Consider the following 22889-nt stretch of genomic DNA (forward strand, 5'->3'; position numbering starts at 1 on the left):
CACTGCCTTTCACAGAAATGACTGAACAATGAAAGCAGGAAAATGAATCACGTTCATGGACGCTATTGTTAAATTTCAGGGCCTGCTAAGTCAGCTGATGTGTAATAAGTTATTGCTCACAGCAGAGTTAAAAAAGGAAGTTAGATTTACCTATAATCATGATCTGATGTACTTTAACAGGAACCTGCAGTCACTCAGAGACAAGACACGTGGACATGAACATCCAGGAGACGGGTAAAAGGGATTAACTCAAAAAACAAAGCAGTTTACTGGGAATTGCATATTCATTACAATCAATGAGCAACACTCGCGCTCAATAAACATCTTATTTACAGCATAGGTTACCTGAAATGTACAATAGTATTTGGGGTTGATTATATAACAGTTACTAAGTAATAACTGAGTCGGATTGCGTTCATCACGTGATTGAATCTAGACAGGAAGTGAGAAAATGATGCTTATATGGCTATTTTGATTTAACTGTACGATAAACACACAGATGAATGCAAGCGGACTGGTTCAACAGCAGTCAACCATTTACACGTCTTACTGATTATAAAAGACAACTTGTGATCAGAATGGCTGCTGAAGTGAAGGTCCTCTCGTCACTACCTCCACATCAGCAGCGGGCGATAAAGACGACCTAAGACAGACGCAGTTCTCCTCGCTACGGCAGAAACTTAAGGATCTCAGTTGTTATTGAGTAAGAAATGATAACGTATACAATTAAAATCTTTATTACAGTATACTGTTCAAGTAAAATAAAATGTACAATTCTATAGTTGCAGGATATAAATGAAAATTCAAAAAGTAAAAGTGCACTTGCAGAAGGAGACAATGATCACACAACGCCAGTATTTTATGAAAACTAAAAAAAAATAATCTTTGACCATCTGTCTGATGATATTCGATAGGATCTGATGTTTGCACAACTCGGTCTTTTTCCCTTCAGTGTGTTGGCTCACTTGAGCTTAAAACGCATACGGTTCGTCTGGGAGGACATGTGCTAGCACTCGGGGAGAAGACCTGGGAAATAAGATCTCTCGGCTGGGTCAGTACGACCTGCTCTCAGTGGTTCAGACAGCAGCAGGGCCTTTGACTCAACAGCAGGGCAGGATGTTTTGTTATCAACTCGCAACCTCATTTCTCCTCTTGGCAGCGCCGCGAAACCGTGTCGTCAGTGCTGCATCGAAAAAGGAAACCATGTTACAGTGGAAACTCCCTGTTTCTCTCCGGGGCAACACGGGCTCTGTTCTAAAGGAGAAAACATGTGGGGTTGACTTCGGCAAACTCGATGACGGTTTGCAGCAGAGCTGCTTCTTTGCTCGACAAAAGAGAAGTACTTGGAAGGCTAAAAACAGCATTCCCGCTTTCATCAAGGCGCACTTACAACCTTGAGCATGATAACTGTGTCAAGCCTCTATGAGAGAACCGAGTGGGCAGAAAGTTTCCCCAAACACGGCACTGAGGCAAAACCAACTGTGGTTTCCTGTGACGCCCCCGACACAGAATGTGCGGTGTAAATTAAATGGGAGGTCAAACAAAAATGGAGGAACAGCCCAGCAGAAGACACTTTTACTGTTGCAAATATTGACAACCATCTTAACCGTACACTGTGATGGGACCAGAGACACTGGGACTAAATCCGATTATGCAAATCTACAGACTTTGGGATATTTTGGAGTAAAAACAAAGAGAAAAATCTCTGTTTTGTGCTTCAAACCTGTGTGGATGTACAGTGACGTGATTGGACTATTCCCTCCGACAGTTCAGAGACACGCTGATGAGGAATAACATACTGTAGATCCACAATCAAGTATATGACTAAGGCCAGCACTTTATGTCATAATGGTGCATTTTAATGAAAAGAAAATAGTCAAATGCCTCAACATAACACACATTTTAGAGTGGGTAGAAGAACTGGGCTCTACACTTGGGCCTGTGTGACTTTAAAAAGAATCTTCACTTCGGATAAACTCACCGATCAGCTGCTTCCATTCGGATCCGGACAAATTACTGAAGAAACTGTGACAAACGTTAACATTGTGTCTGGTTTTCAATATATTCTGGATGAATACTTAACCAAAATGTGGACAGGTTGACTTCTAAAAACCGTTCATCGCTTCGTCACCATCGAGGTCTGAAATTACGCAAAAGTACAGTGAACTCAAATAATGGATAATAAAAAGCAAAACATCAACGAGTGCCTTTATGAATATTACAACTCAAAAAACGCTGACCAAACTCATCTTGAATCATATTGAAATAGCTTGAACAAGGGAATATGCAGAAAAATAGCTTACCGATAATAATTTACAAACAATGATGTGCAAACGTAGAAAGCGTGGAGGTGACACTAAAACCAGAGTGAGAAGCACAGAGATAAAACAACAGTAGGGGAGCCCATACACACACAACCCGTGACTCTGCCTGGTCTGGTACGTCATGGAGACTTTACGTTATGATCCCAGCGTGTTCACACTGAGGGGGTCTCCCTGCCCAGACACAGGGGCAAAGTGTCAGAGGTCAGGGGTTGCAGTGATCTCCGTGACCACTCGTCCAGGTGATCCAAGGTGTGTGAGGCTGCAGAGAGAAGGGTCCCACACACCAAACAACACCTGGGGCTGTGGAAGAGGGAGGAGACGAGAAAGTGATCAAGTAAAAAATGAGAGAGGGGTACAATGTCTTATTTAAAAATGGATGACCTGCCGCTCACCTGTAGGGGGCGCCCTGTCTGTGTGGGCCTGTGGGCTGAGGTGAGGGCGGGGCCCCGATTCCCTAGCAATTACACTGCTGCTTATTCTGTGCGGCGGTGCCTCTTGGCTGTCGCAGCTGCCTCAACGAAGCGTCTCCGTACTGGATACCTGAACCCATCCTCTCCGGGTCCAACTCTCCTTTGGAATGAACCGTAACGAGTGAAGTCAAGACCGGTTACACAGTTAGACTAAAAAGGCAGATATATACGGGCGACATGCATTCAAGTAGTGATAAATGAGCAGAGTACCTGAATCTATCTTGCCGAGGATGGTGCGAGCGCACTTCAGGAAACCCTCCTCGACATTCTCTCCTGTCAGAGCACTGGTCTCCAGGAACATCAGCTCTACGGAGTTAAAAAATACAAGGAAGACAGAATGAGAAACAAAAGACTTGGGTGAGGTGGAACAAATTATGAAAAGCAAGCACAGAAAATAATCTAGATAATGTGGATTTAACGTCAGCTACCGTTCTCCTGAGCAAAGCGCGACGCTTCCAGGAAGGTCACCTCTCTGTCGGCATCCAGGTCCTTCTTGTTGCCACACAGAATAATAACAATGTTGGGGCTCGCCAGAGTCCGCGCATCCGTCAGCCAGTTGGTTAGGGCGTTGTACGTCTCCCGACTGTAAGACAGGACAGAGGGACACGCGGTGCAGCACAATGGCTAGTTCATCGTTTTGTGTAGAGGATCATCCTGTAACATCTGCATAACCTCAAGGGTCCAGGTCACATACAGATGTTGTACATGTGGGCCTTTAAAGTACTCTTAAGTATCAGTGTCTTAGATTTATCCTGCTTACCCTTTTCACCTGTGAGAAGTGATACATGTCTCCAACTCCAAAGACTCTTGTTTTCTATCTCCTCATGCTCCTTCCTCCACCCCCCCACCACCACCCACACTCTGAGGACTGTTTTTTCCTGAGGTGACACTTTCTGTGATGGACTTTTTCTCTCCCGCTTGCTGGGACGCCTCTATATTACAGCTCCTGTCACTCTGCACTCCATCTCTCCCTCCTCAGCAGCCCATACATTCACACAAACACCAACTGTGTTACATTCCTGTCTCTCTGCGTTACTCGCTCCATCTTCATTTCACAACCCCTCCATCGCTGCACAAAGTGTATGAAAAGCAGGCCTGTGTGTGGGTTCTGATACTCCTGTCATTAAAATTGCACAATTTCTAGAGGTGGTGTGGACACACTATAGCGTTGTGACACCATGACAGGCTGAAAAACCACAATATAGGTGCTCGTAAAAATAAAGCGAGTAAATTGAAATTCACATTTCAGGTCCAATTTCAACATTTCAAAATATCATTGCTGTGAAAGTCTCACTGCCATGTTGTGTTTTCAGCTTTCTTTTGTAGTTTTTAATGATTATTTTGTCATTTAATAAAGAAAAGTGTTTTACCTGGTGATATCATAGACGAGGAGCGCTCCTGCTGCTCCTCTGTAGTAGCTGCGTGTAACAGAGCTGTGGAGAGAAAGCAAACATCTGGGTTAAAAAGAAGAGATTCACAACATCAGTATCAGCTGGTGAATGAGAAACAATCCCTCGCTTTTAACCCGCATCATCAGTTTAATGGAGCTGCTCAGAGACAGTGGGAACTGTTTGATGCTGGATGTGTGCTCAGTAATTCATGTTAACAAGTTTGCCAAACCCGTAGCGGGAAAATATTGTAGGCCGTTACCGGAATCGCTCCTGCCCAGCAGTGTCCCAGATCTGCAGTTTGACCGTCTTTCCACCAACATTGACGACTCGGGATCCAAACTCCACGCCGATGGTGTGGTTGGAGTCCTGCTTAACTGCAACAGGAACGCAGAGAAAAGAGAGTGAAAAAGAAGAGACATGAGGCAATAAGCACAGCAGAACAACCAACTTCTGCACAGTTCTTGTAGTGATGTAATTATGTACGTGTTCCTGGCAAATTCACGTGCAACTCTTACCTCTGATCTAGAATATGTTGGTGTGTTGTGCTCGTTTAAAAAGACCTAAGCTGTAATCTTCAAACGTCTCACATCCTCATTAGAGGCTGGAAGCAGTCTAGATGGGATTAACAGCGTCGACCTGCCCTCCATTTCCCTCCCCAGGGACAGCACAGGGTCCCAACATGTCTTCATTCAAATGAATACGAGCATGTGTGTGAGAGGAAACTGGTCCACTTACTTACTAGCTTACTTATCAACGTTGTCACAGTTCTGAAGTTCAATGGATAGTTCAATCCAGTTGTTTGTAACTGGATCACTGAATTACAGCTTCATTGGGGGTGGGGGGGGGGGGGGGGGGTGTCAATATAACTCTTTCAGGAGGAACTTGTTGAAAGGTAAGTGAAACCTCACAGCAGAGTGAAAGGGTTTATTTAGTGTGTGTGGCATGAAACAACGTATTTAAATCAGCAACACTAATTGTGACTGTGTCACTTCCTGTGTGTGTGTGTGTGTGTGTGTAAGAGCATACTGATGTTTTTACTCTTATGCAAACTGATGGGATTTATAGGCTTTAATGGAGGTCAAACTTACACTTGTTCTCAATGAATTGGTGGAGGAGGCAGGATTTTCCCGCCCCGGCGCTGCCAATCACCAGGAACTTAAACAGGAAGTCTGCAAGCAGAGGAAAGGAGGTCGAGATCAATGCAACATCAATGTGAGGGGAGAATCTCAACCTGCTGCTCTCGACACTTCCATCCCCAGAGACGAGCCTTAGATTTACTCCTAATCCCATTGAGCTTCAACTAGCAGCGTATCCAACAACCCCCCAATTAGCCTGCTAATCACAAAGCCTCGCAAGCAGTCGGTATAACCTGCTACTTATGATTCTGATTGAATATGCTTGTTTGTCTGAGGTGGAAAATGACTCTAAGGCACTTAATAACACATGTCAATAGAGCAAAGATCGTAAACGTGGCTTAGGTTAGCTCACAACCAGCTGGCTGTACAGATGATGTTGTTGTGGAGAGTGGGCCCTACAACCCAACCCACGCATATGATCCAGAGCCCAAATTGACTCCGCCCCCTGACATGCAAGGCCCATCCATGCAGCACAGACAGCCTTTGTGTGCTGTGACCAAAGATAGCGCGGGCCAGCGGGCATTTACATACGTAGGCTGTGCTTCAGTTCCAACTGGATAACAGTGTGGTCATAAGAGGAAATTAAAAGGTGTGTGTATGCGAGAGAACCACAACCGAATCTGTGTTTGCGCGCAACGCATAGGGGGGGGGGGGGGGGGGGGGTAGTAAGAGTATGACGGGAAATCCGAGAGTGGTGGTGCGTTTCTCAGACTGTGAGAGAGAATAACCATTGCACTCTACACCTTCCCTCCTGAGAGCCTGCAATTCAACAACAGTGTGCAATTTCAGCTCTGCAGGCAGGAGTGCTGGCCTGGCAAAGGATTAGTGACTACTGTTGAGATCACCAGCAAGGTGAACATCCTGAGAGTATTCAACAGAAAGAGTATCAGAAGAAAACAGGAGGAGCCGATGAGATTGATCTTTAGTTCCTGCGTGGCATTTAAACTCTTTATGCTCGTGCTCTCAGCCGGCTCAGTTTATGGTGCACCTTTGTTTGTTGAAGCGGGTGTTTTCTCAAGCAGCACAAGCTAGAAGGTAAATATTCACAGTAAGAGAACGGCGAAAGCAAAACAAGGAGCCTACAAGCTCTTACGGGTTTCTTCTGGACCAGCAGTCAGCGTTTATAAGCACACACTGTCAACGGTCCTGACAACAGAACTGATGGAATCAAAAGCGAAAAAGCTCGGTTTTAAAAGCTTGCCTCAGCGTCTTCCCAGACATCGCATATCCCCATGCGAGATCTGCATACAACAATCAAGCTGTCAATATGTCAGAGCAATGGGCAGAGAGGAATGCAGCACTGCCCTCTCAACAGCAGCCTCTCAGGCTGTTGTATTCTTTACACATCAATATTAAAGAGCCCTCGAGGGAACACACCAACACTGTTATCTGCATTCACTTACGCTGTGACAACACTTAACACACAGAGGCCCAGGTCTACCGAGGGTCTGGTGTGCACAAAGTGCACAGGGAATTTGCACTTAAGGTTATATAAAAATTGTTTGCCTTAGTGCACACGACAGAAGGAAAATATGGAAACGGGAGAGATTAGATTTAATTTCATAAGGAACATAATATGACTCAAAATGTCAGATGTAACGGACAAAATCAATGCTAAGCAACACAAGTGTCGTTTGTTCCGTCCAAATACAGGATGGACATTTTCCACGATTTTGATATTTTATAGATTAAGTCATTAATGAAAAGGAATGATCAATAGTTGCAGCTCAAGTACCTACTTACATTTTGCCTACATGGACTATAGAAATATTAAAATTGTCCAACAACACCAAAATGTTGGTATATATTGCTTTTTAAAAAGTAGTCTAATTCAGAATTACTCTAAAAATACTGCATTGATATTTTATAACTGACAGATCACACTATTTTCTTATACAAATCCCATTCTGTAATACAAGATAAACTAATGGAAGAGTGCCATACAGACCAAATGAAGTAAAACATAATGAATCCCCCCCCATGGGCCCATCCAACCTGCCCATGTACTTTCTGTGTTCCTATTGCTTTTTGCCAGTTCCAATAATACCGACCCTCCAGGAGAGGAGACAGCACAGAAGACTCAGACAGAAATCAATAAGCTATCACAGCTACCATTAGCGCTGGCACTTTTACCTAAATACTGCCCACCGGGATACAGTTTCATACAAGGAATGAAGGAGACAGGGTACAAGCAGAAACATATGTAGAGAGAGAGAGAGAGAGAGAGAGAGAGAGAGAGAGAGAGAGAGAGAGAGAGAGAGAGAGAGAGAGTGTGTGTGTGTGTGTGTGTGTGTGAGAAAGTGCAACATTAGAGGATGATAGTGTGCCATTTCAAAATCACTGGGTCAGTGTCAGGTCTGCTGTGCTACTGACACTATCAGGCAGTCATGTTGAATGAATTCATGCAGAATAGTAACTATTATATAAATAACTTTGTGTCTGTAGTACTGGTGGTCTGTCGTTTCTCGCATTAGCTTGTAATGGAGATTGTCTGGAGTGCCTGGTTTCAGGATGTGGTGGAGAACAATGACACAGAGCAGCTGCTGCTCTACAGGTAACCGGATGACTGCCACAGCTACCTAACTTCCTCATAGGCCTTGTAGCTAACGGCTACATCTCAAATACAAATGCACAGACCGAATGCAACATGCTTGCAGCTTGCGAGGTTTAACCAATCAGATTGAATTTAAATAAACTCCGGTTCCCCCCAACACGTCCTTCATGTATCGACATGCTACTGAAGCGTCGTGTCTGGAGTTTGTCCCAACTTTTACCTGTGAAATGTGTCACAATCTGTTTGCCCGTGTCGTTTAAGGAAGCAAGTGCACTCCGCCATCGAAGGACAGATGTGTCAGTTAATACACACGTAACCCCTAACTACAGTACAATAGTTTCTTTGAATAAAATACAAGCAGCACACGTTCACCATCACTATCACCGTATAGTGAGGTGGCAGCCTGCAGCTAACACTAGCTAACCATGTAGCTAGCTAACTAGCAAACACTGCTAAGAAGCGGTCCGTCTCATCACACCAGTGTGTACATAACGTTAAAGACAAACGTACCGTATGTCTCAGACATGTTGACCCTCGCTGTACGAAGGCTTCCCTCGGGTCTTTGTTAATGCCCTCTTGGTATTGTGACAGCTGTACCCGCTGGCTCCACACCTGTTCGGGGCTGTTTATCTACGATGCTTAGAGGTTTCCTTGATCCTTTCCGAGCGTCTTCGCTTCGACCGCAACCAAACACGGCAGCAGCGTGCTACGTCATTCGTCGTCGTCACAGCTTGTGTTGCCTTCACGTGTTGTTGGTCCGTGTAGGAATCTTGAATACAACTAACATGACAAGACGCAAAAAAAAAGTGTTGGAAAATAAGTTTTGTTTGCTTTTGAATAACAATAATTGTGTTTCGCACATGTCTCTCGTTTTGACTATGTGTCGGAAATCCCGGTAATGCCTCAGTAGATCAGATAGAATAGAAAATCTGATCAAATTGGCTAATTATGTATCATTAAATTCGCACTTGAGTCCTTGAGTGTGTGAAAAGTGTGATCAATGATTTTTATTTTTCAGTGCTGATAAGAAAATACTTACTTAGAGAACTGGAAGGCAGCATTATATTGTAACGCAAGTTTCCCTACCTTTACCAAATTACCAACATTTCTCAATGTCAATCCAAGCAGTCTGTATTCAGAATTATTTAATTCGTGTATTTCTGTTATAGTCTAAATATAAGCGTGATTGATTTTGTATTTAGTTATATGTCTGTAGATGCAACATCAAGCCACAAGGTGGCAGGCAAAGATAAAGGGACTAGTTGGTCAAATACTGAAGCCTCAAAATGACATGACACAACATGATTTTAAAACAAAAAACAAACTAATTCCACCCAAAAAGCAATCCTTACACAAACATGTAGTTTCAAAATCGGTGGTAATTGGAGCTATGCATACATGTGGTGTCTTTGGCAAGCACATGACTACTTTTCCAAAGTAATAATTGCTCAAAGTAATGTCTCTTGAGGTTTGAGAGAAATGAGGAATGTCTGTTTCCCTGTTCTTTACTTATTTATTCATCACCTCTCCATACCTGCATACATATACACACACACCCACACACACACACACTCACACAGAGCCCAGGGCATGGAGTACAGGGCCGTCCAAGGGCAACAGGTGATAAATTACAGAGCCTTCCACTCTGCTACTATTTCTCCCAGTTCCTCCCTGCCTTTGTTCTGCTTTGGCAGTTCCCCTCATCCTCCCCAGCCTTGTTAAAAGCTCTTTTCACCAAGATTAAAGACAGAAGGAAACACCAGGCTCAGCGTCGTGTGGGGGCACGGATGTTTTCCTAAGGTGGGCTACAAGAAAGGCTCGTCTCAAAGGTGTGCAGCAGGCAGGAAGAAAAGAGGGAGGCTTTTGCTTCCATTAGGTGCTCTATTTACCTTTGTGGGTGTCTCAGTGTCCATTGTGTCTGTCTTGTCATCTTTCTTCCTCGTCTATTGAAAGTGACATCATCAGATATTTGATTGGACTGCAGGGCAAACAAAGTGCTTGTGAGTGTGTCTGTGTGTGGGTTGTTTGGGGATTTTGTACTATTCTGTTCTGTCACTAACAGTTCAGACTAACAGCAGAAAGGCCTGCTGGATGCAAGTGCTTTTAGAAAAAAACATGTAAAGCACAAAATGGCTTTGAAGGGAGGGGGGGATCTTTCATGTCGCCTGCAGACAGTTTCAATCCAAGATCAAAACAAATGTGTTTATGATGAGCACATTGGGGAAGCCCCACATTAACCCTACAACGTTCACAATGTTTACAACCAACAATGAGTCATTTTCCAGAGGATCATTTGAGTGAGACAGGTGGGCTCTGCGGTTGACTGGCATCGCTGTAAATATAAAGGTGTTCGTCACATCATGAGTCATAGGCCATACAGTAAAAGGGATGCCTGACGACACACTGTTTTATATACAGACACAAAGGGAAACTATGAAGTAAGGGCTATTAAGACACATTGTGGTGTAAACATAGCCAAAAGGCACGAATGCATTAATGAGTTGAAACAAATACGAGAATTTTGCATCAGCTCGAGCCGACAGATTTCACCTATAGAGGCGCTGTGACTGCAGCAACTGAGGTTTGAAAAGTCTCAGATTTAAAACCCAACGGACAAAAACTGAATGAGGCTCTCAGACAGACGGTTATGTGTTGGAGTGGACAACGAACAGTTCAGCTCTGATTCAAACTGAGGGGGTGTATTTATGTGCATACCTACAGTGCACAGTAGTGCTTGTGCAACTGTTTGTTTGCTTCGATTTCTATCCCACCTCACTGTAGTCCACTCTGTACTGCCTCAGTGAGTAAATACCCTTGTAGGTCGCCACACACTAGAGCATATTTGAATTAAAGGGAATGGGAGCCTCATGATAACACAAGAGGGACTGCAGTCTTTGAAATGAGTAGGAGGAATAAGAGAGCATCTCTTAAAGTCATACTGAGGGTTACACATAGAGAAAGGTCTGGCTTATCAAGTTCCTTTTAGCTATTCATTTATAGTTCACGTCTCTTTCATCTTTCCATTATCAAGACAGTTGTAAAGCTGGCAGCTGTAAATAGATTACGGCCATTTTATCTATGAAAATAATGGCATGGTTGTCTTATCAGTCCCACATCATACTGGCAGCATGGTTTCCATCCATTCATCAGCCATTTCTGCATATGTGAGGGTCGTGGGAGAGTTGGAGCCAACCCCAATTGACGTTTTTATTATTTCTTTTATACATTTTCTTCTCCTAACTTCTCTATATTTTTCTATACAGAAAACATCTCTGAGACGTGTTCACAAAAGTTAAATTTGGTTTAGTGTGGAAGCCTAGTTCACAGAAGTCAACCATTTCCCCCATAATAAGTCATTCTGACGTGAAGGTTACATGCTAGAAGGGGACTTTCTTTAAGGCCGCAGCAGACAGGGTGCTCTAAGGAGATGATCTAAAATAGAACGAAGGCATCACAAGCTACCCAGAGGCCCACAGACTGATTGGTTTTCAACTGACTGATTGGCAGACAACGACATTCACCAACAAGTGTTGCTATTTTTGTTGTGTGATTAATGTAACTTATACTATTAGTCAGTTGCACACAAGAAAACATCAATTCATATCTTTCAGATTTAATACTGAACACCACTACACACTCACTCCGTAGGTGGCCATGAGGTACTGAAGAGAGACCAAGTTCCAACGGAGCAGAAGAATGTCGACGAGTTCAAGGGTCCAAGCAAAGCCAAAACAGCAACAACCCAGGCATCCCATCTCAACCGCACCTCTAGGAGCCAAGGTGATGCTAAAGGGTTCAAACTTAATGGAGCAAAGGCTGCAAGCTAGATCAGGCAGGCCAGTTGTACTGCTACATTCACACATGGCACACTGCGACATATATTCAACACAGCTGTTGCAATGAAGCAAACTTTTTAAGTTGTCAAAGCTCGGCCCACTCTTTGGTATCGCCAATGAACTGTAGCTGAAAGCAGTTTTTCTGTCTGTGTTTTTGGAAGCTTGTTTCTGGGGTGACTGCTCACTTGCAGAAATGTTAAGGATCACTGATTCATTTCAACAAGCTCTTGTCACGCGGGCTAACAGCGGTATCATGAGGAGATCTCTTGGCTCTGTTCAGTTGGTGTTTCTGTGCCTGCGGCAATATCACAAATTATTGTCACTCCAAATGTCCTCTGAGCTTGTTGTACATTCTTCACGGAAGTGACGAGGTCGGAGCCCAGACGCCAAATATCAACTCTGTGCATATTTGATATTCACATAGTAAATCTGTTCTGTATGAGTTGGCTGCCTGAACTAAGGATTTACGACCCCTTTTAGTCAGTCACATACAGTTCATCCAAATGTGAGCATAATTACATTTCTGAAATACACACAACACGCTGCCAGTTTATTAGGTTCACCGAACTAAAACTAATGCAGTCCAATACATCCGCCCTGCAATAAATCCTACACTCATGAAGGTTATATGTTTGGTTATTGTTGAAACAGCTTTAAAGCGGTGCTAATTTAACTGTATGGTCATTTTGAGACTATATGAAAACAAAATGTATGCTTAACAGGTTCTTCAACAAATATAGTTTTCATTGAGAAAGGGCTCATTTAAGTTAGAGTTACTGGTCAGGGGAGATAAGAGGACCGGCTGTGTTAGCGGAAAGAATCCTGCTGACCTCCCCAGTGGCAGATTGCTATCTAAAGCCCAGCAGCCTCCTCCATACATCTTCTACTGCCGGTGTTCAACCTCACCTCTCTTCACCTCTTGCCACCAATTTAGTTATTCTTCCGCTTTCCACACACCACAGCCTGAAGGAGAAAAGGAGGGCAGCCAAATGTTATTTGTGGTCAGCTGTCTGGAGCCGGAAAGAAGGTTTCACGTTGTTTGTTTATGCACTGCAACAATTGTTTTTTTCCCTTGAAGTATTTTTTTTGGGGTAAACTAGACTGGACTAAAACAATAGGCCTTTTTCACAAATTACATTTTCACAAGTCCGTGTAATATAAAAAAAATGATAGCTACATTCCCTTAAGCTTCTGTAGTAATATATTTGTTATTTTCATTCTATATCTGGAGAAAGCTATTGTTTTCACATCACAATAATGAAAGTTCAAAAGAGCAATGTAGAAGACTCTAGTTGGGGTGAGATAATTCTTTGCTGGGGGAGGGAAAGGGAACAATGAAGTAATTGCAACCACAAAGAAGACAATGCAACAATGTCTTACTCAGTTACTGCTAGGTTCCTGTTGTTCAAAACATGCATTCTCCTTAGAAGTTCACATGTTCACAGTTAGTTGTGTAAAAGCTTGAACTCTCTTCAGCAAAAGGTTATTACTGAAATCATAACGGGGGAAAAAAAAACATGCCCTGATGTGTTTCTTTCAAATTTTTGGCCCCATTCCAATAATCAATCGTTTGCCTCATGCTATGACACACATTGACATATGGAAGGTCTTATCTGCTCTCACTTGATGTAACTTGTTAAGGAATCTTTGCATGATGTCATTCAAAATGTGTGGAATTCATACAGATCTGCTGTGAAGATCATCTTGCAGGTAAAAAGGGAATGAGTAGCCAGAGGCGCCTCATCTCAGCTTCTCTGGAGCTGACTGTAAGTGCCTGTTCTCTTTTCAACTCCAGCACTGCAAATAAGAAGAAACTCATATTTCTTAATTTAGGGGTATTTTGCAAAAGTGATTGTCAGTTCATCTTTCAACACACGCTTAAGTGAAAAAAGACCCCTCCAGAAAACATCAAGAGACATGCCAGACTGCACCTACACAAAGGCTGATGCTTGCTGGGAAGAAAAGGCTCTTTTCTTTACATTGTATGTGTGTGTGTGTGTGTGTGTGTGTGCCAGGCGGCAACCTCCGGTTCTGTTGAGTGTCTTGAAACTCGAATTCTCTCTACTGACCAGCAGGGGGCGAGTCCTCCGGTTGCAAAAAGAAGTGCGATTGTATTGAAGTCTATGAGAAAAACTTCTCTCTTGATTTATTACCTCAGTAAACATTGTTAACATGAGTTTATGATCTCAATCGCTAGTTTTAAATCTTCTTCAATACAACATCATGTTTTTTTTAGTAAATTATGGTGCCTTTTTAAGTAAAATAGACCATAAAGCAGAGTACACTGTATTATAATTTTACAGTAATAGGCTGTTAAGTATTTCACGGTATGAATACTGTAGAATTACAGTACATTGCTGGCATCTCTGCTGCCAGTATTATACTGTAGATTGAAAAAATACAGAAATATACTGTATTCTACTTTTACAGTACTATGCTGTTATGCCATTTCACGGTATGAGTACTGTAGAATAACAGTAAAGAGCTGGCGTCTCTGCTGCCAGCACTTTACTGTTATTTAACAGAGAAATTTGTTACAGTGTATGCTTTCGGGCGGGATACATTACTGTGATTGGTTGCTGCCGCTACCAGAGCGGTATACGGTGTCTCTACGTCACTCATTCAAAATATGGTAACTTCCGTTCACCGGTTGCAAAAAAAACAACATGGCGACGGCTGTAATCTCGAAGCTTCTAAATGGCAGTCCGCAAAGCAATGGGACACGTCACGATGGCTACGTCCACTTATAAGTCTATGGTGTGTGCAGAGGGAGGAGGACATCCCTGCTGCCAACAAAGCCTCATTAACCATCTCTCACTCCTGAATAGATATATAGTGTCTTACATACAAAAATAAACAGCTTAATTATTATTTATTCAATCTGTGTCTCTGATGTTGTCTTTTCCTTCCCTGAATTGTTTTCTTTAACTCTCCTATATCTCAGAGGTTATCTCCCACCTTCCCTCAGGCACAAACATATGCCAAACTCTTCCCTATTACCCCCTTCCTCTCTCCTCTCACACCTGTCAGAAAGCCTGAGAACGTTTCCTCTCCATACAGATATAATCCCATAATTATTATTTTATTCTCTCACTTTCTTTACAAGGGACAACTTGCGTTGCCCATTTTAGTGTATGGCTAGCTAACTGTTTTTACTAAAGGTTAGAAAATGTATCAAAAGTGTGTACCAGGTGTGATATCATCAGAATGGTCTACACTATCATTTGTATGAGATACAAATGAAACACAAATCCCTGCAAATGTGAGTGAACGCATGTTGCTCAAACAGATCCCAAACTGAAGTTGGTAGAAATATAATGAAGCCCAGGACAAGAGGCCCAAAATAGGTCAGTGGAACTTGTCTGTCCAAATTGTAAAAGTGTTTATGCGTACAGGAGCCCTTCGCCAAGTTGTGGCGATCAATAGTGTGCTGCTGCAAGTTCATGCACGCCCTCGGCTGGCCCTGCAGCAGAGTGTCAGTGAGAGAAAACAGTCGCTCCCTAAGGATGATGTCAGAGGCCATGATGGATGACATCACCGACCAAACTCCCTTATATCTACAAATCAAAGAGATGTCTGTGCACATCCTCTCTGTGTCTCATAAAGTTTGAAAAAGTTTACTGCCATTACTCTCTTTACACTGGGCCATTTTGATGGGCATTTTTCACATTTTTATTTTTCAGATTTCATGATAAACGGATAAAAACAAAAAATGAACCGGGATGATTGACATTATTTTGCGCTACGTGTATTATATGCATCTGTAAACTTAAAAGAGGTGCTGTCAACAGCCTGAACTTGCTAATGTGTCCTAATTCCACCTCTCAAAATCCCCTCTCTAGTTGTAACAGGAGAGAGGGTCATTGACCTCAGTTGGGCGGGTTAATCTTTATGGCTAATGGGGACATCCAAAGGCCCAGGTGTGCAACACCTGCGCTTTGGTCCGACCGCTCGTGCAGGTGAGTGTGGCTCACCCTCATCCCCTCCCCGCAGCTCTGCTTCCCCCGCTGCCCTCCCTTAAGCTCCTCTAATTGTGTTCTCATCCCACATCCCCTCAAAAAGCTCCAAACACAAACTCAGCCCCGCCTCATGCTGCCGGTCTCTTTATGTTACGCTTATTCTGTCTTCTCACGCAGAAGAATGTGCACTGTGGAGCTGTTATATGACAACAGTATGATATTCTTCCCAGCAGACATATCAGATGAATAGATGTCAAAGTGCAAAAAAGTATGAGTCTATATACTGTAAAAAATAAATAGCAGATACTGAGCCACAATCATTGTTATTGGCCACCTGATGGATGTAAGCCCAATATTCACTCTCCTTTTGTGCCAACTCCTGAAGGAAATATCTGGCTCTTTAGCCACTAAATACTCCACTATGTTCACCATCTAGTTGCTAACTGCGTCTGACTGCCGAAAAGAAGAGAAGTGAACCAACACAGCAAAGTTGTGGCCCGGAAAAACCAAAACAATGAGCAGAAAGTCATAATACAGCTTGAAAAGCTTGGACTTGAAAATTATTATTTATGTAAATCAACTCAAATATGCATTTAGGCAAACGTTTTTGTTTAGTGTTTCTTTAACAGGGAATGAGACTTCAGACTAGGACAGAAATACGTGTATGGATTTAAAACCGTCTAAATTAAATGATATAATAGCATTGATCACTTCTCCGAGGTCAGCTAAGGATAAAAACACCTTATCGTTGTGAGGAGGTGATGATACGTTTGTCCTCTTCGTTTGAAGGAGTCCAGCTGCTCTGTCTTTATGTCCTCTTAGACTGTGCCTCTGTGTGTTTGCTGAACCTCCTCTCTTTACCACCTTTTAATTGTATCTCTCTCTGCCTTATGTCCCCACCGCAAACGTTAGCCACACACTTGTCATTTGGGCTTAATTAAAAGGCCAAACTTTTCCACCCCCCCCCTGCTGTCCCCCCTCTCTGTATTTAGCCTCTCGGTCACTTCTTTCATGAATAATTTCGTAAAGACTCGTTTCCCCGAAGGGTCAGGGCTGACTTGACTGTCTTAGGACTCTCAGTTAATGGAGTTAAACCCTGGTAGGCCTTTAGAGGCCTGGAGTTAAATTAGCTGGCTACGCTGCTCTGAGTGGCTCGCCTCCAGGGCCCTGAATGGTGGCTGAACCATTCAAAGAGCACAGATTTGATCTTTTCTAGAAGTGCCAAAGTTTTGTAGATGAGTAAGGGGGTCAGGAGTCCTGGTGATCTCACTTAGGATAAGTGACAATTTAGCCGATCCCTTCTTTAGTTGCAATGGCAACAATGCTTCTGTGTCTCTCGCTCTCTCACACACATGCACACATGTAAATATGCATCTTGTTATAATCCACTTAATCCCACTATGGGAAAAAAGTGGATGAAAGTTGAGCAGAGTTGTTTAATCAGAGTTTCACACACCTCATTTCTGATTAACCTGCTCATTACTTGAGACAAAAGCAGACCTTTAGGCAAAGATCAACCACCCACTCACCCACTCCCTGTCCCCCACTCCCTGTTCCCCACTCCCTGTTCCCCACTCCCTGTCCCCCACTCCCTGTCCCCCACTCCCTGTTCCCCACTCCTCCCCCCCTCACGGCAGAAACAAATAGCCTCCACTGGGGTCTCTCAGCAGGAGGCTTCAGCGGTGCAGAGCTGCTGATTACGTTCCCGCGTCCAGCAGCTGCATGAAAACCTTTTGGTGTTTCTCTGCTTAAAAGTGTGACTTTAGGTTACGTTACACGATTTGAGAACATATGGACAACATGTGGAGCGTGCCCCACAAGATGCCTGCTTCTCTGCCTGTAAAAGTTTTCAAAGAAAGCACAATTACCTTCTCAAATATCGCTCTGATGTTGTGATTGCAGTGGAAACTGTGTAAGCTCTTCTCTTTGATCACCACACGTGTAACTAATAGCAACTGAGCACATGAAGCTAATTCATCTTCATACGACGGAACAAAGTCGCTCAAGTGGAAAACGGCAGATCTGGGTGGAGCTCTCAGGTGAAATTTAGCTGTCAAGGATGAAAAATGAAATCAAAGTATTGAGAAAGTGCGGTGGAGACGGTGTCTCTGTTGATTTGTGGATGAATGGAGGTGGGAGGAGGCTTATTTGGGGTTTGTTTGCCTGTAACCATGCTGAATCAGCTCCCTGCAATCTTGACTCAGAGCTGCGAGTGGCTGCCGGCCAGGACAGCCAACCCCTGTGACCTAACTTCCTCTACCTTCTAGACACACACTGATCCATACAAACTAAAGGCTAGGGCTAGTTATTGAATGTGCACATGGGTATGCGTGTGTGTGTGTGTGTGCGTGGAGCTCTTTCATTTCCTCTATAATCTCTTAATCATAGAGCCCACCTGGGGGCTGCAGCCTCTATTTGCACAGCGTTCACTTTCCATGATGTCACTTCCTCTCTCTCATTCTCACGCACACACGCACACACACATCTCATACTTCCCACATAAACAGCTAAAACTACAAATCTGTCTGTCTGTATTGTGTGCTGTAAAGATTTAATTCACTTAATTTATAACATTTACTATATTTTATAGCGAGTAATGATGTTATAAGACGCAGCGAGAAAGAGTAAAGGAGAGAGCTGCGATTTGAAATATACATTTTCCGGCGGTTACTATAGTTCAAGCTCACAAAAACAACACTGCACACGAGACTGAGGAGAGCTGCCAAGAGTCACAAATAACATTATGCTATTTTTGTTGTTGTGGGTCTCAACAAAGAAGAGAAACTCAGGAAGTTTACACCGGACTTCCACAGATTGTGTTTGTCTGTGTGGTTTTATCTTGACTCATCTCCACTGGACAATTGGTCCTACGAAATAAAGGAATATTGAAGGCCTTAAGAGCCTTACAAGGTTACAAACCTTAAGAGCCTTACAAGGTTACAAACCGGCTTATCAACTCCTTTTTTTTTACTTGTCGAGCTTCACTGCCATAAATGCTCCTTTTGTTTGTGTGTGTGTGAAACAAAACACAAATCTATCAGCACATGTGGATTTTCAATGATGGCATGTGTTGTGCAATATGTTCATAGGTATACTTATATGTGTGTGTTGTTGAGGGAGTGTGTGCACACACACCTACATAGAGAGACAGTATTCTGAAGTGTCATTACCTGCTGGAGGGCGGAAAGTAGACTCCCATACTAACACAATAACAACTTACTAAGTTATTATGTTATCTGTTGGCAAAAACTCGCCCAATGTTGCTTGTTCGTTAGCGTAACATCAGTATGCTGTTAGCTTTCCAATTCTTACTATATGTCAAAAAACAAGCCTGATTTTCACACTGGTTGTAGCTGCATTTGGTCCACTAAATGTTTTACCATGCCTGTGCTGAAGTGAGTCAACCGTATGGACCAGAGAACCAGAGCAATGATCTAAAAGTGGCTGAAAGCAACACAGAGCTGCACTGGGATCTGTCCAACAATAAACTCTTCAACATTACAGGTATGTAAATCATATATTTAAATGATATGTTTAATTTAACTTCATCAAAATCATGGTCAATACTCAAAGTGCCTAATAAGACACTATCTATTTGAGTGTTGGTAGGTGTGTGATAGAGTTTAGGTTGGATATTTAAACCTTACACGGGTGCCTCCAGCTGGAGTCCGTCTATTTGTGTTTTTTAGAAATATTTGAAAGGTGGGATCATATCATCTTCATTAGCTGTCTGGAGCTGTTATTATCACAGATTTTCCAGTGCAACCAAGGTATTGCCTGCCAGGCTTGTTATCCTCCACTGAACAAAATCAAGGCCACCATTTCTAAAATACACAGCAATTTGCCAGTAAAATAACCGGCTCCTTCTAGCCATTCAAATAAATCACTTTAAGCTCCTTTGACTCCTCTGACTAGCACTGGCTAGACAGTCACTAATAAATGCTTCAAGCTAACGCACACTCAGCAAGGGATCTCGGTTGCCACACACATATACAGACAGCAGACACATTTATACACATGAGCGCATGAACAGAGACAAGTACACACACAATCTCGCCACATCATCCTGTACGGCGTCTCTCTTGATCCCCTCTGCCTAAGCCAGTCTGCTCTGCCTCCCTCTCAACCCAAACAAGCTCACGTTTGGGGAAGAAATTGGTTCAATAAATCAAAACTGTAACCAACACCAGCACCACGCCTGAGTTTCTCTGTCCTGCTGACCCCAGGAGCCCCATTAAGGGGCTATAGTAGGGTCCAGGGAGGAAACGGGGCGGCCTGAACTCCTTCCTCTCTTCCCTGCCTGGCCCAGCACAGCACACGGCACAGCACGTTTCCCACACACTGTTGGGGTTCACCTCTGACTTCTGACCCTCCAGAGTGGGGGTTGGATTGGGGGTGGTAGGGGGGGACCACCCAGTCAGGCTCTAAGGGGGCCCCCTGGGGATGGGACGGCTGAGGGGGGTGGGGCTTAGACTTCAGGGGACAGCGTTATAGTGGGTTAGGAAAGGAGAAGAAGATCAGAGACATGCATTTGGTGGTGTTGGATGGGTTGAGCTGAGGATGGGGGGAAAAAACTGTGAAGGAGGGGTTAAAGGGGCTTTAAACTTTGTGAATGGGTGTCGGGGGTCACTAAATGCTTCACTAAATGACCAGAGGACAGACAGAGAAAACAGCAAACACTCATATTTGGGAAAAATGCTTGTCCTGACGTTTGTATCTCTTTTACCACACCTGAGGGTGGGGTCATACATGCTTTGTGTGGTTTTGCCACTCTGTATAATCTGAGCGCTGAAGAACCTTAATGATTGAAGTCAATTAAGGTTGGTGCTAGAGGGTGAAGTGATACCATTAGTGCAGGAGTGAGTAGGACTGATGGAGTGAAGATAGACTGATTCTGTCCCTGGGTTGTAAATCTCTCCTTTATCACCAACCAAATAATAGTTCCAGGGCATTCACTCAGGCAGGAAGGCGCCCCAATAAAGCTGCCAGATTGTGCCGACACATCATTACTGTAGCAATAGTAATTCACATTTAACCGATATTAATGTTGTGAGCGTGTTATGGGGCATCTGAGATTTGAGAGACAATAACTACCGAATCTTTTTCTCGACATCTGTGTTTTCTGACTTTATCATCTGGAAAAAGTTGTTTACCATTTGTTTTCAGGCATGTTTGCTTTGGAAATGTAGTGACATGAATGTAAAGTAACAACATATATAGTCAATGGCCTAAAGCATTCAAACACATCCACCAACAGATTTTGGCATTTAAAGCATGAGGCTTGTTGTATTATACATTTTATTGTCAACATATCTCATGAAACGACCAAAATCAGGAATGTGTTAATCTGTCGCTCAATACTTTCTGACTTCCTCACCCTGTCAGTTGCCTATTAGTTACTACAGACATAAATCAGTAGTTTCCTAAAACCCTTTCTCACTCAAACAGATGTAAAAAGTGCATTAGCTTCGGACTATTTCTCAGCTGCAGATTAGTGCTTAATGAGTATGTTGAGCGGCAGGATGATTGGATTGATTCACAATCAATTTAAATGGCTATATATGTATAATATGGCACACAGTGAAATGGTGTGCCATATTATACATATATAGCCATTTAAATTTATATTGCAGGGTTTTACTAATATTTAAAGTTGAGCATTTATTAAAGCTACACATGGAAAATGCAGATGAGATGAATAAGATTTAAGCTGTAGAAGCCCTCTCTAGCCCTAAAATGTAGGTCTTATGAACCACAATGACCTTATTTGATCAGAGCCCGCATACAGCTACCGTCCCATTGTCCCGACCGTGTGCCGTGTTTTTGTTTGGTCTGAGTGTGGCGGGTTCAGCGGTGGACGGCGAAAAACAGAGATAACACTTGCAAAAGGGGAAGAGAGGAACAGGAAAAGAGGGCCATAAAGAAAGAGTGACAGTGGAAACAGAGCAACAAAGAGTACGAACACAAAGAGATTTGACAGGGCAGGAATGTGCCGGCAGGTAGTGCAGGGGCCCAGGAAGAAGGGAGACATGGGAAAACATGGAGGGGGGAACAATAGCAGCGTGGGTGTGTGTTTGTCTGTGTGTGTGTGCGTGTGTGTGTGGTTGGGTTAGGAGGTGGGGTGTAGCAGAGCCCAGGGGTAGATCGGTTTACCCACCACTTACCTGCTCAGCACAGCACTCACGCTGGGAGCAGGCCTCAAAGGGAAACGCATCAATGGCTGCTATTCATATGACCACATGACCGTGTATGTGCGTGTTTGTGTGTGTGTGTGCGTGTGTGTGTGCAAGCATGAGCCGTTGATTAATTGATGCAGAGATAGGGTGGGGAGGAAATCTTTCAGACTGTTGTCAGTTGCATTCTAAAATAAGCACAGATGTTTGAACTGTGGTTTCTATGAACTCTAAAAAAAGTCACAAAAAAGAAAAGATTTCCGCTGTGCAATAACTCCTTTAACTGAGCTGCTCTCGCTGCTCTTTAATTACACAAAATCACAGAATGGATTAACACTCCATTTTCTGGCACTGATACAGGGAGAAGATTATGTAAGGATGTGTGGCGGAGCTCTTCATTATGCACAAACATCTCATTTAGACACGCAGGTAATGATGATCGTGTACAAGGTTACAAATAGCTCACATCACATGAGTCCCAGAGAGCGAAACATTTGGTTTCAGCAAATTAAGGGGGGGAAGTGGGGGTTGTTTTAGGGAATCAACACAATGGGGGGTTTTCGCAGAAAAACAAGGGGGATTTTGGTGAACCGTCTGACAGCAGATAAGAGAGATATTGTGTTTCTAATATCTTTCCCTCTCATATTTATGGAACAGTTGATTCAGATTTTTTCATATGAGGACGCCTTGTCATATACGCAGCCTCAAAATCCCCCTAAACAAATGTGTCGGCCCTTTGCTCTAGTAAACTCTCCAACTCACAAAAAAAGGCTTACAGAGAGCTACGATTTCATCCTCACAACCACACAGGGAAAGTAATTACTGTACTTAAGGAAAGTTTTGAGGCTCTTGTCGAGAGTATGTTCATGTTATGCTACTTTTTACTTCTATTCTACTACATTTCAAATAGTGCTGTTTGCTCAGGCTGTTTCTCATACACCATTCAGAGCTATGCCTACGAAAAGCATTGCACTGTTATTTGTATATATCCCACAAAATAGGTCTGCATGGGCAATATATCAATATATTGATTTTGTGATATGAGA

General features: G+C 43.2%; 1 protein-coding gene across 1 annotated transcript; it reads right to left on the bottom strand.

The window, feature by feature from the left end:
- Positions 1-235: 235 nt before the first annotated feature.
- rab4b (RAB4B, member RAS oncogene family) lies at positions 236-8582 on the bottom strand. Its single transcript, XM_076099917.1, has 8 exons — positions 8386-8582; positions 5274-5354; positions 4445-4559; positions 4165-4227; positions 3223-3377; positions 3005-3100; positions 2717-2894; positions 236-2624 (listed from the first exon to the last, which is right to left on the bottom strand). Exons 1-7 carry the CDS (start codon positions 8399-8401, stop codon positions 2779-2781), a joined length of 642 nt encoding a protein of 213 aa, XP_075956032.1. The 5' UTR covers positions 8402-8582; the 3' UTR covers positions 236-2624; positions 2717-2778.
- Positions 8583-22889: the final 14307 nt, after the last annotated feature.

This window comes from Anarhichas minor, unplaced genomic scaffold (genome assembly GCF_050575085.1).
Source record: "Anarhichas minor isolate MPS153535 unplaced genomic scaffold, ASM5057508v1 ptg000026l, whole genome shotgun sequence".
NCBI classification, from domain to species: Eukaryota; Metazoa; Chordata; class Actinopteri; order Perciformes; family Anarhichadidae; genus Anarhichas; species Anarhichas minor.